Source organism: Leuciscus leuciscus (assembly GCF_965113295.1).
Source record: "Leuciscus leuciscus genome assembly, chromosome: 7".
Classification (NCBI taxonomy): Eukaryota; Metazoa; Chordata; class Actinopteri; order Cypriniformes; family Leuciscidae; genus Leuciscus; species Leuciscus leuciscus.
Genome location: NC_138731.1, coordinates 27,309,261 through 27,322,671, shown reverse-complemented (window position 1 = coordinate 27,322,671; position 13,411 = coordinate 27,309,261). Strand labels below are relative to the sequence as shown.

The following is a 13,411-nucleotide window of genomic DNA, read 5'->3' as shown; positions in this document are numbered from 1 at the left end:
TCAGATCACAACACAGGAAACTACGCACACAGACAACAACACACAAAAAAACAACAACACATTGATAGACCACTGCACACCGAAAGCACAACATATACTACCGTTCAAAAGTTTGGGGTCAGTACGATTTTTTTTGAGAGAGAGAAATTAATATTATTCAGCAAGGATGTATTAAATTGATAAAAAGTGAAAGTAAAGACATGTATACTGTTACAAAAAAAGTATTTCAAATAAATGTTCTTTTGAATGTTCTATTTATCAAAGAATTTTAAAAAAGTGTGTTTCTACAAAAGTCTAAATCAGCACAACTGTTTTCAACACATTTCTTTGGCACCAAATCAGCAAATTAGAATGATTTCTGAAGGTGACATGAAAGACTGGAGTAATTGTTGCTGAAAATTCAAGAATAAATGACAATCAAATAAATTAAAATAAAATAGAAAATTTCACAATATGACTGGTTTTACTGTATTTGTGAACAAATAAATGCAGTCCTGGTGAGCATAAGAGACATTTAAAAAATGTGTACCAACCCAAAACTTTTGAAGTGTAGTGATAGTACTTCAAACCACATAGCGCTTTGTAAGCAGAAAGGCTACTGTGAGTGTAGAACTTCATCATTTTCTTTAGTTCAGTTTAGGTAAAGGATTTTTACAGCTGCTCTTGAATGAATGAAAAACTAGTAACTTTTGATATTATAAACCCCATGTAAAATGATGTCACATAACTGACGTCACATAAACAATTCTAAAAGGTGTATGAAAGACAATCCTCCTGGGAAACGGGTCAACCTTCAACAATAGCCCACTGATCTCAGAGAAACTCTAGAGAAACACTGCAGTCTACAGAGCCACTATAAAGGGGAACCGAACAGGACGCTCAGAGGAACCGGTAAGGTCCTGTAAGTGAAACTTGTCTAACAATTATATAACTTAGACACATATGTACTGCCGTTTTACCTTAGGTGTGGCCTGACTCTCATCACTCTCTTGGCCACTGCAGGAAGACGAAAACAAGAATGATGCATTGGTAAACAATTAAACATGCAAAGCAGCATTTGAATGTACTACCACTACTATTTTGTATTTACTGTAAAATATTTAACCTGTGACGCTAAAGTCACTTACTTGAGCGACTCGTCTACTGTAACCATTTCCACGGGGTAAAGCTTAATACCAGAGAGATCAGCCGAGTTCATGTTAACCCTTAACATAAACAAAAGAGTCAATTCAATTTAATCTGTATAGCACTTTTCACAATACATATTATTTCTACTGAGACCACCATGCATGTTGTGGCAGTTCATGGTTTGTCAGTTATAGTTTGTTACCAATGCTAAATAGCTAACTCAAAGAAATGCATCAGATATTAACAGTGACTTTGCAATTTTGATTAAATATATAACTCATTTGAAAATCACAAAATGCTGACTTGTAACAGGAGGACAAAAATGAAAGAGAATGAGTAACATCCCAGCCATCACATATTGACCTACCTGTTAGGATCCTGTAGCATCTCCACAGCTTCCTTTAGCTGATTGATCATATTGACCTTTGACCTGTTGAACACAGTAACATGATATATATGGATATGTTTAACTAGTGAGCAAATCAGTAAGAAAAGATAGAAGAGATACAGGCACAAAAACAAGAAGAATAAATATACGGATATAAACATACGTTTGTTCTGAAGCCCAGTTGGTGTCTTCTTCTATCCTGAGGGGCTCATCGAAGTCAGCACCTCGACCCTTCAAACACACACACACACACACACACACACACACACACACACACACACACACACACACGCACACATCAACTCCAGCTGCAAACTCAGTCATGTGACTGCAGACTAAAGGCCTGATTTGCTTGAATTTAAATTCAACCAGATCCAGCACTGGCTGTTTGAGAGGGTGACGCAGACACAGATGGGAATACACACACCCCTTCATACGCACAATGTCCCTCTAGACGTGGATTACTTCACAAGGGAACTGCTAATGCACAAATAAACACTGTCAGTGCCAATCCTATGATGTAATGAGACATTATCAGATAAACTAACAGTTACTGGAACATAGAACAGTATGCCAAGAGAGGCAGATGAAAAAATGACAAGAAAAGAATGGAATAAAGGGAAATAGGGCAGATAAAAACAAGAAAAAGATGTTTAATATACTCAAGCAAGGGCTCAAACTAGATGACTTTAACTATGAAGAGAAACAGCCAACATTAAATAAAAAATAAAAGTAAAAAAAAACAGATCAAACCTGTTTTAAACCAGATCAGCCCACAACATTTTGTAAAGTGGGGCAATTACTCATGAATCTTTCAGGAAAAAACAAAACAAAACAAAATAAACCTTAATGAACATTAAGTTTCCCGCGTCTCTTTTGGTTCTCAACCGCAGGCCTCAGCAAACTTCAAACGGGGCCTCAAGATGACTTAAAATGATTTAAAATAAGATAAAACTCCCAACAAATATTTGCCAAACTGCCAAAAAAAAAAAAAAAAAAGTATTCAACACATCAACAACTACTACTCTTTGAAGAGCCATGATTCCCAGTCTAGGAAAACCTGTATAAATATGAGGATATATGAGCCTATATCAGCCTTTGGTGATTTCTAGACTTGAAAAAGTTACAATTATTCATTAATAAAACTGCATGGGTATTTTTATATTTTGTATGAATACATATATTTCTAGTTATGCCAAATTCTTCTTATTAATACTTATCCAGGAAGTAACAAACAACTATAAATGTCATGGGGACTTTGAATATTGTTGTGGACAATGGGAGACACTTGGTGCCAGTGCTGGAGCCAATCAATTAATCAGTTATAGATATGAATTTCTGACAGAGCATGAAAAAGAACAATCTTGAACATGCTTACTTTGATATAGTTGACGAACGGAGAGCTGAGTGCAGAGTCTCGATAACCCAGATGCTCCTTAAGAGATTCCGACGGACTTCTGTCTGCTACAAGACACGTAAACATGGCTAAATTATTATATTGACTAGGATAAAGACTTTTTTTACAGACACTAAATGTAAATCTTAAAGAAATTATAGGTGCAGAATTCACTGTCCACAACTTAAAATGACCTACCAATGTAAATGACTTCTAACTCAATTTTTTGTTTTAAAAAAATAAGATAAATCTGACATTATGTCCTAATTGCTGTCAATAGAACTTTATTGGAACCTTGGAACATTCCTCTAACTGAAAACAAACAGAAACCTAAATAAAGTTAAAATTCTGTAGTGCTCTTCTAAAATGAACAGCACACATGTACACATGCAGTGTGTACATGTCAAGTAAATCTTATTGAAAGCTTAAAGAATAAATGACCCTCCCATCAGCTTAGCAGTCACACACACTTAAAATACAGCACACACACACTCTTCCTGCAATGTTCTCGGTTTTCATCTCCCCCTCCCTTAATTCTCCTTATGTGCTGACACTAACTTCCTAGCCGGTATCCACACTTCCTGTCCGGGACCCTCCCCTGGGCTTAACCTGGGTCTCATGCACACACCCGCAGGCTGTCTAAAGTCTCACAGCAATGTTATGTCAGCCCAGTAAGAGGATGTTTTTCTTTACAGGCCTTTAATATCCTGTCCACACATGTGAGGGTGTGTTTGCGTGTGCGAGTAGCACCTGTCAGGGCACTGATGTGTTCACTGGAGTCGTCTTTGCTCAAGCCCTCCTCCTCTGTGATGTTGGTCATGGGCACATTCAAGCTGAGACTGTCTTCATCTGAAGGCTGGAACACAAAACCACAACATCTAAATCAACTGAACAAAGTGAATTCACATTAGTGCAAGACTTACTAGCACAAATGACACTACACTGCATTCAATTCACTTTTACTAATCACTAATTTCAGCTTAACACTTTTTAAAAAAGTTTTCACATTTATTATCCATCCATTGATATTTTATTGAAACGATAATGGCAAAATAACAGTCAATCAGAGAATAGTTGATATTTAACATACAGCTATTTTTTGGACCAATGTGATTTCACTATGGACAGGGCTTCCCAGCATGACACTACAGAAAAACCAAAATACTGACATACGGTCCTGCCCTGATGCTAGGACAGTGTTTTACAACCACAACTGACCAGACAGTGACACTGTATGCTACATGATAACTGTCAGATACAAGCTAGACCTTTGTCCCTAAATCATATGAGCTCAGATCTGCTAGAGTTTTCTACTGCAACCCAGCCATAAGCAAACTAACACATTAAGTTAACACGTGCTTTTAATAGAGTTATTACCTAAAATTTGCAGCACTGATGAAAACACTATATAGCAGATAAATAAATAAATAAATGGAATTAGACATGCAAACATGCAAAGAACACAGGCAAGATGGTCGCAATCTTCTCTTCCATTCAAACATGCACACACACACACACACACACACACACACACACACACACTGACCTCTGTAGCAGAAAGGCGTTTGTCTCCATTATCACTGCCTACCCCAGAGTCACTGTCGAGTTTCTTGTGCTGATCAATGTCCTCAGTGCTGAGACAATAAGAAGAGCGGAATTAGAAGTTAGGGGTCGTGTAGGACAGAAAGAGAGAAGTAGCCTATGTCTCTCAATGAGACAGGGAAAGAAATCTTTCGGTCTCTCTCTCTCTCCCTCAGAAGAGTGACCCCCTGCAGTCTATTAAAAGAATTCTCCTGAGATAAGGATGATAATGACAGCCAACACACAGACACGCACGACCTGGATTTTTTTGTATAATTTTTTTTTAGATTCCACACTATATTCCACATTCAGATCTTTTTATACACCCACCTAGACGTGCATGAATAGGTAAAATGACAGATATTCTGACTATATAAAGATTTAATATCTCATTTGGCTGATTACGACTAAAATAATAAATGAACATTGGTTTTGACAATGGATTCAGATCTCTTTTCAGTTCACTCCTCTCTCTAGAATTTTTTTATAATAATATAATATAATATAATCAGTGTTGTGCGTGAACGAGTTCAAAAGAACGCGTTCATTGAACACGCTCATTTTTTCGTGAACGTTGAACTGAACGCAACACATTTTTTAATAAAGAACTTGAACGTGAATTAGTTCACATTATGTGTCATGAACGGCAGACATCACTGTAAATGAACGTTGGAATTTGTTTTCCATTGAAAACTGAGTGAGATCTGTTTTCTCTTTTGAAACGCAACGAGAGAAAGTTCCTCCCTCCTGTATTCTCGCTGGTGCCGCTTAAATCATGTATCACCAGACAGAAATGGTTTTGACATTGTGTGCGCAATGCATTGCGGGCAACGTAGTGTCCGGCTGAGAATAGTTGAATAGCATACTGGCTTCCGCACAACGTTACCCGTGATGAATTGCAGCAGAGCGGGGTAGGCATAGCAACGCCGCGTAGCAGGCAACGACGAGAGTTTCCTTAAAAATAAAGTTTTTTGTGCCTTTGAGTTTTGCCTTCATTACCTTCATTCAAGAGTTTTGCTCATTTCATACACACACATATGTATATATAATATCATATATATCAAATAATATATACATATTTCATATTATATATTCTTTTTTTAATTAAATGCTGGTAGATTTCATTGCACTAAGTATAGAACTGGTCTACCTTGTCTGTACTGCTGCAAGTTTCATCACCTGGTAAGAAACCCACAATTGCAGTGTCATGAGCAAATGTCTACAATGAGCAGCTTCAAAGAACGTATAGTGATTTCTAGCTCGTAGTGTGAAAAAAAGTATTTATTTGAATACCTCACGAAAAAAGTAAAATGAACTGAACTTTGAACTAGTTCAGAATTAAAATTGTGAACTTTGAACGTGAACTGTTCACTTTGAGCATGTATGAACTGAACTTGAACTAGTTCAGAAAAGCTGTGAACTGGCACAACACTGAATATAATATAATATAATATAATATAATATAATATAATATAATATAATATAATATAATAGTCGATAATTGTTTTAACTGAATTAAAGGGGTCACGACATAGATTGTTTGTTCCTTGACCTTGAGGTTCACTTATAACATGAAGTTTTTAAAAAACCCATATGCGGGAAAAACAATAATTTTTAACCTTCATTTTGACCTTCTCTCTGAAATGATCCGTTTTTAAGGGGTGGCTCCTTTAAGGCTTGTCATACTATTAAAATAAACCATCCACTTGTTTCTGACACAGGGATTCTTTTGAAATCTGTACAGAGACGCAAACGTGCAGTTTAAATTGGATGCGTGAAAGCGAACGTTCATTCACTCTTCCATTTGTCTTGTTGTCGACAGACTCAAGTGCGTGGAGTATGTCAGAAAATGAACGTGGATCTGTATACTGTATCCAGTGTAGACAACATCAGTGATTATATGGGTTCTATTTACTTTTGATACGACAAAATGCTCACATTCAGTGTAAGCAAATGTCAGCCGTTAAGAGACTAAACGACAGTGGGCTATGGCTATGGTTCAGGGATGTCCATGTTTTGCTCTGGAGGCAGTTATATGCAAATGCAAAATGCAGGATGTTTTAATGTACAAAGACCTCTTAAATGTCAAAAGATCAAAGCAAATTTGATGTCATGACACCTTTAAAGGGATACTCCACTTTTTTTGGATATAGGCTCATTTTACAACTAAAAACAGTTGAGTTTTACCGTTTTCGAATCCATTCAGCCGATCTCCGGGTCTGGGGGTCCCACTTTTAGCATAGCTTAGCATAATGAATTGAACCGGACAAGACCGTTAGCATCTCTCTCAAAAAAATTAACAAAGAGTTTCGATCTTTTTCCTATTTAAAACTTGACTCTTCTGTAGTTACATCGTGTACTAAGACCGACGGAAAATGAAAAGTTGTGATTTTCTAGGCTGATATGGCTAGGAACTATACTCTCATTCCTGCGTAATAATCAAGAAACTTTGCTGCCATACCATGAGTCCAGCAGGCGTAATGATATGACGCAGCACCTGAAAATAGTCCCCAGCTCAGTAGCCTATTATCACAGTAGCACCTCAATGCAGTACACGAGATCCGGGGGGCGGAGTTGGATCCAGATATAAGGGGTGGAGATTGGTAGGTTTAGGGGTAGGTTTAGGGATCAGGGGGTGGAGATGGGTAGGTTTAGGTATATGTAAGGTGGGAGGAGTTGGATCTAGATCCGACTCCTCCCCGTGGATTTCATGTTCTGCAGTGAGGCGGCATGCGCTGCGTCATCTCATTACGCCTGCTGCACTCATGGTACTGCAGCAAAGTTTCTTGATTATTACGCAGGAATGAGAGTATAGTTCCTAGCCATATCAGCCTAGAAAATCACAACTTTTCATTTTCCGTCGGTCTTAGTACACGATGTAACTACAGAAGAGTCAAGTTTTAAATAGGAAAAATATCGAAACTCTTTGTTCATTTTTTTGAGAGAGATGCTAACGGTCTTGTCCGGTTCAATTCATTATGCTAAGCTATGCTAAAAATGGGACCCCCAGACCCGGAGATCGGCTGAATGGATTCGAAAACGGTAAAACTCAACTGTTTAACTCTGGGGGACTTGTAAAATGAGCCTATTTCCCAAAAAAGTGGAGTATCCCTTTAAATATACATATGGATGACAGAACATGGTGCTTCATTTTGCTTTTGTAATTTAACAATCACCACAACACAATTTAAATGAATCTAAACACAATTTAATTATTCTACTTGATAATCATGAGGACTGACCTCCCATTGGTCGGCCTTGTCAAGCTGAGGCGGTCCGTGACAGGAAGGTACAAGGCATCGGCCATCTTGTCACTACGACACGCCTCCATGGCAAGGTATTTAAATATATGAATCTTGCCCTTCATGCAGATCTAAAAGCAGCAAAAATAAAGTGAGAAATAGTTGTGAGAGCACGTAAGTATAAAATGTGTGTGTGTGTGTTACCTGTGCAGGAGGGCTCTGAAGTGGATTGATCTCCAGTTGTAGTGATTGGAGTTGGGTCATTTTTCGATAGCAAACAGGAATAGTAGAAACCTTATTACAGGAGAAATCAAACTTGACCAGGGGTAAATCTGCCAAATCTAAAACACACACATACAGAAAATTAATAAAACACAAAATTCAATACATTTTGCAACTAGGGGGCAGAGGGGGCTGCCAAAATTTAAAGTGCCCCTATTACGCTTTTTCAGATATTACCTTTCATGTAGTGTGTAATATAGCTGTTTGTGAATGTAAAAGGCCTGCAAAGTTACAAAGATCAAAGTGCATGATAAAAATTGAGTTATTGTTTCCTGATTCTGAACTGTTTGAGAAGAGTTGTCAGTAATTCCTCGACCTCGAATTGATACGGTAAAACCGATGCCATCGTTACTGTTAGCATCACTGTGTATACAAGTGTTGAGGAAGCCTTCAGAGCTGAAATTCAACCACAACAGAGTAGGCGATCAGATAGGAAAAGTTTAAAGAGACAGATCCTTTATTGAACCGTTTCAGACACTGTGAGAAAAGAAAACTGAAACGGACCTTGGATGCATGTACACATATTGTAGGAGACAAGGGCGCCTTAAGATAACCAGAGGGCCCTGGGCTACAGAATTACAGTAAGCCCCCTACCCCAGATAAAAATATTATTTTATCTACATGTCGAAATTTTATCTTGTCCATAAACCGGCACATGCTGATTATGTTTTATTCTTCTATACTAACTATAGTTCTAAATTAAATACTAAGTTTATTAGATCCATGTCATACAGTGTGATTTGTAATGATCTTATAGGATTGTAGCAGGCATAAAGCAGCACTGATGGAACACATTGACCTGATCTAAAACCTTTAGATGATACGCAGATTATATCCATACTTTTGTAAGATACTGAACCCGCGTTCAGCGCAGAGCATCTCTCTGGCACTGTATGATGTCTAGTCCGGTTCCGTTCACACAGCAGGGCTTTGCCGAAAATGCTGTTGCGAATCCTGAAATTTTACAGGTGTGAGTGCGTTTATAGAATGCATTTGTCACTGCTTTAAACTCCCATATATACTAATAGTTATTTGGACGATAATATCATTTTCTTGCAGCCAGTAGGTCCCTCCCCAGTGTTGGCCTCTGGGCTTCAGCTCATGAAAGGCTGTTTGTTAATACGCCAGGGGAGGCCTCCAAAACAAATTAGAAACCTTTCAAATAGCATAATAGGGGCACTTTAAAACAGTAGGGTAACAGGAAACGACACAACAGCTCTTGAAAAGCAAATAAGAGATATTCAGTGTTTGGAAGATCGATGATAAAAAAAGCTTACATCAGGCTATATCATCTTAAATCCAGAAAAAAACAACAAAAAAATTAACCAGCTACATAATAATAATAATAATTCATTACATTTATATAGCGCTTTTCTCGGCACTCAAAGCGCTTTACATAGAAGGGGGGAATCTCCTCAACCACCACCAATGTGCAGCATCCACTTGGATGATGCCACGGCAGCCATATTGCGCCAGAACGCTCACCACACACCAGCTTACTGGTGGAGAGGAGAGACAGTGATGAGGCCAATCAGTATATGAGGTTGATTAGGAGGCAATGATCGACAGAGGCCAAGGGGCAAATTTGGCCAGGATGCCGGGGTTACACCCCTACTCTTTCGAAAGACATCCTGGGATTTTTAATGACCACAGAGAGTCAGGACCTCGGTTTAACGTCTCATCCGAAGGACGGATCAATCATCAAATCTTGTTGGGTTTCAGAAGGCATTTATAAATGTTATTTACTTAATAACAGCAATAAATCAAAGTTGATCTCTCAGGCAATCTATTTTAAAGCTTCAGCTCCATGAGATCATTTTGGCACAATGTGCTTGGAGAGACCATTACGTATGTTTCATAACCTGCCAGCATAATTTAGCTGAATAATTAGTTGAGCTGCAAAATCTCAGCCACAGATCTTTTTTGCCAAGATAAGCTGTTGATATTGCTCCAGCCACGTTTTAGACAATGCTTGGCTCACATAATAATTGTAGCACTTTTTCCTCTAAGTTTTTTAAAGGAACACACCCACACTTTACGTTTATGTTCTTGGCAGTCAGCTTTTCTTCAGAACAACTTACAAAATTGATGTGTTAATGGTAGTTTATATATGTACAACATGAGGTTGAGCGTTTTATTTGGCTTTGTTACAATATGTAGTGAGGTGTTGTCGTTCACTAAGATAAAAGATTGTGTGTGTTCACTCTTTGCTCATGTACAATTTTTTTTTTTGTAGTGCATTTGAAGAAACCTTCTACAATCATTGCAATATTGTGGGGGGATTGATGTTCTAATTCAAGTACCAAGCTCAATGTAGCATGTACAATGGTACTGCTTAGAAAGTATATTTAGTTATTTACATGTATAGTTACTATTTGGTGTCATTGTGCATGTTTGGTGTCTTTAAGATAATGAAAATAAAGGGATAAAATAAAAAATTAAAATATGTAATGAATCTGTTGTTCCAAAATTATTGCTTACTGAAAAACATGGATGAAGTAGGGATGTAGTGGTCAGACTGGGCAAAAGAGTTTAAAACTGGCTTTAGCAAAAGCATTAGATGTTTAGTATTTTGAATACTAAAGTAGCATTTTGAACGCGCTCAATGGGTGTCGTAACAGTGATCTGCGAGAACTAAAATGCATTAACATGTCGGTTTACCCAAAATTTTCATTTCTGTCATCATTTACCCACCCTCTTATCATTCCAAACATGCATGTATTCATTTCATCTTTGAAACACAAATGAAGTTTTCTGTGCATCCATTGAAAGACCGCCGAAACATGAGCACATTAAAAAGTACAAGAAGACATCATAAAAGTATTCGATATGAATTGAGAACAAACCTCATTGGTTCTTGCGCATCCAGCAAGCACATTTGAGCGTTCGCTTACCATATTTGATGTGCTCTATATGTATGTGTATGTTTATGTTTGATAAAAGCCTAAATTTAATCTGTTCATAAATATAAAAGCAATTTTGTCTCTTCAGAAGACTTCAGTTACATTTACAATAGCCGCTTTCTGACCAAGTAGTTACAGGAACTTAGTTATAGGAACTGTCCACTTCTAAACAGTTCTATGAACTACTCTCCCCCAAACTCGGTTTTGCTGTTTGCATTCGCATTGGCCAAGTGGCCATAGGAACTGGTAGGAGGGGTAAGGGAGTGACGCTTGTTGTTGCGACTATTTACGACAGTGCGGCGGACCTTTATTTTGATGGCGCTGAGAACGCCAGAGCAAACAATGCTCGCATTTTGTGTTCATTAGTTAGCGATCTGTCTAACAGTACTGTTTAATATGTTATTAGATAGAACTGTTATACATAGAAAGTAGACAGTATATGAAAAAAAGTTATTAGCCTATGCCGTGTGATTGATGTCCAGTGTTGCTAGCTGAGCAGAAATATATTATCATGTTTGGCTTGGTCCCCTCTGTTGCATTGGATTTTCTCTTCAGCATAAAGGTTTAGAGGCCCATCTATCAATGTTTTCCATGTTTGTATAGTTAGTTTCTGAAGTAAATATATAATCTGTGTGTTTACATAGCTGTTTTAAAAATGGCAGGTTCTGGTGTTTTGCGTGCGTTCAGTCAGCGTACACTAACGTCACGAGTAGTTCCTATAGTGCTGGTTTAGACCCTACTCTGAAGTAGGAGCTAAATTAGTTCCTCTAAATGGAGTTCCTAGAACTAAAATCATTCCTAGTCGGCGTGTTCGCACCGCAGGAACATCCGGGTACTTTAGCCAATAGTTCTAGGAACTGTGAAAAGGTTCCTCCGGTCGGAAAGCGGCTAATGTCTTTATGAACATTTTGAAGCACAGTTTTGTCCGCCTGGATGGGGAATGGCGAAAAAAAATCTTAATTTTGGGTTTAGAACTAACCTTGCTTTAATTTATGACACTGAGAGGGCATGAATAAGAAGGTTGGTGGAGTAGAGGTCAAACAAGGGCTAGATTTCCTGTAGCTGTGGAGCTGTTTTTTTCTGTAGGATGTTTTTATGGGTAATGTGATGAGTAGTGAAATCTTTTCTGCAGAGATAAGAAGGTTGGAGGAGGGATACACACACACATAGATTGCAGACTCACCCTCTGGTAGAACACAGAGAAGGTTTCTGTGCACATTGAGTTCCTTCAGAGCTTTGAGTTGGCCAATGTGGCGTGGAAGAGCTGTGATTTCATTACAGCTTACGTCCTGAGGAGAAAAAGAAAGAGAATTTTTTTTAGAGTTGCATGTTTATCTCCTTCTCAAACACATCTTTCCACACAAACCTTTCATTACACTAAGTACTAAGCACTTGTTGTACTATATTTGTTTGGAAAGTATGAGGGGCCATTTGCCACCTAACACAGCCCCACAAATCCTGGTCTGTGCATGTTCTTATTTATGGTTACAAAACAGAGCAAGAGAAAAAAGACAGGGAGAAGAGCTACCAGAGAATAAAAACTGGAAAGAGTGAAAAGCAGAGCATTTAACATAGGCAGATATGAGCCAAGTCGAGAAAGGGTGAGTCAACAAGGGTGATATCACAAGTATCGCAAGCATCTCATGCATATGCAGACATCAGAGGTACAGCACACACGCTCACACTTACCAGCTCCATGAGATTGGTGAGCTGGCCAATGCTTTCTGGAAGTGCGTTGAGTTTGTTATTGCTGGCGTTGAGCACTCGCAGAGGAAGACCACACACACACGCTGGCAGCACTGACAGCTGGTTCCGGCTACAGCACCGCAACATTTAAACAAAACACGTTACAGCATCTTTCTCAATGCTACTCCTCAAGCAGAAATATTTATCTGGAAAACTTCATTCTGACTGATCAAAGACAACATGTATTTATCAAAATGGGGGGGAATGTTAGAATCAAATTATAATTTGAACCTGGAAATAAACATTAAAAAAAAAACATGGTAAAAAGAAACATTCAAGATGTTAAATGCATATAAGGACATAGTAAATACTAAGAAATTGTGAACAAGAAACATCTGATGTTTGGTTAGGGGACTTGGTGAACTTTACACTGTACATATAATGAAATTACAATAGAGATCAATACTGAAAAGTTATTTTTTTTTGAAAAATCTGGAAGCTTTTATCAGATTACCTTACCTAATGCATGTGCTGTAACAGCTGTAATCTTTTAATTCACCTACCCTCTTAGTATTTTCTGTATATATAAAAAATATATATATTTTCTTTGAAATTATTACATTATTTTGATATTTTTATATATATTTCTAAATATCTTAATTCACTTTTTTTTTAGAAGTGTAGGCCTGAAGTGTATCTGAAAATTAAATTAAGTTAAACTTAAGTTAAACTTTTTTTAATTCTTGTGATGCTAATATAATCTGTAACAGGGAAAAAAAATTAATAAACAGAGCAATTCCAATAG

The 13,411-nt window shown here is 37.7% G+C and overlaps 1 protein-coding gene across 7 annotated transcripts in view; it reads right to left on the bottom strand.

Moving 5' to 3' along the window:
* lrch1 (leucine-rich repeats and calponin homology (CH) domain containing 1) overlaps positions 1 to 13,411 on the bottom strand; it is a 55,064-nt gene that overhangs the window by 23,857 nt on the left and 17,796 nt on the right. For 6 of the 7 annotated variants that reach the window (XM_082175095.1, XM_082175098.1, XM_082175099.1 and 3 more), the window contains exons 3-13: positions 12,610 to 12,736; positions 12,104 to 12,209; positions 7,940 to 8,076; positions 7,736 to 7,866; positions 4,459 to 4,546; positions 3,663 to 3,768; positions 2,895 to 2,980; positions 1,680 to 1,747; positions 1,496 to 1,558; positions 1,128 to 1,205; positions 960 to 996 (exon numbers count right to left, since the gene is read on the bottom strand). In XM_082175095.1, the coding sequence (XP_082031221.1) occupies positions 960 to 996; positions 1,128 to 1,205; positions 1,496 to 1,558; positions 1,680 to 1,747; positions 2,895 to 2,980; positions 3,663 to 3,768; positions 4,459 to 4,546; positions 7,736 to 7,866; positions 7,940 to 8,076; positions 12,104 to 12,209; positions 12,610 to 12,736 (1,027 nt within the window). The remainder of the gene's footprint in view (positions 1 to 959; positions 997 to 1,127; positions 1,206 to 1,495; positions 1,559 to 1,679; positions 1,748 to 2,894; positions 2,981 to 3,662; positions 3,769 to 4,458; positions 4,547 to 7,735; positions 7,867 to 7,939; positions 8,077 to 12,103; positions 12,210 to 12,609; positions 12,737 to 13,411) is intronic. The other variant, XM_082175096.1, reaches the window with a different exon arrangement.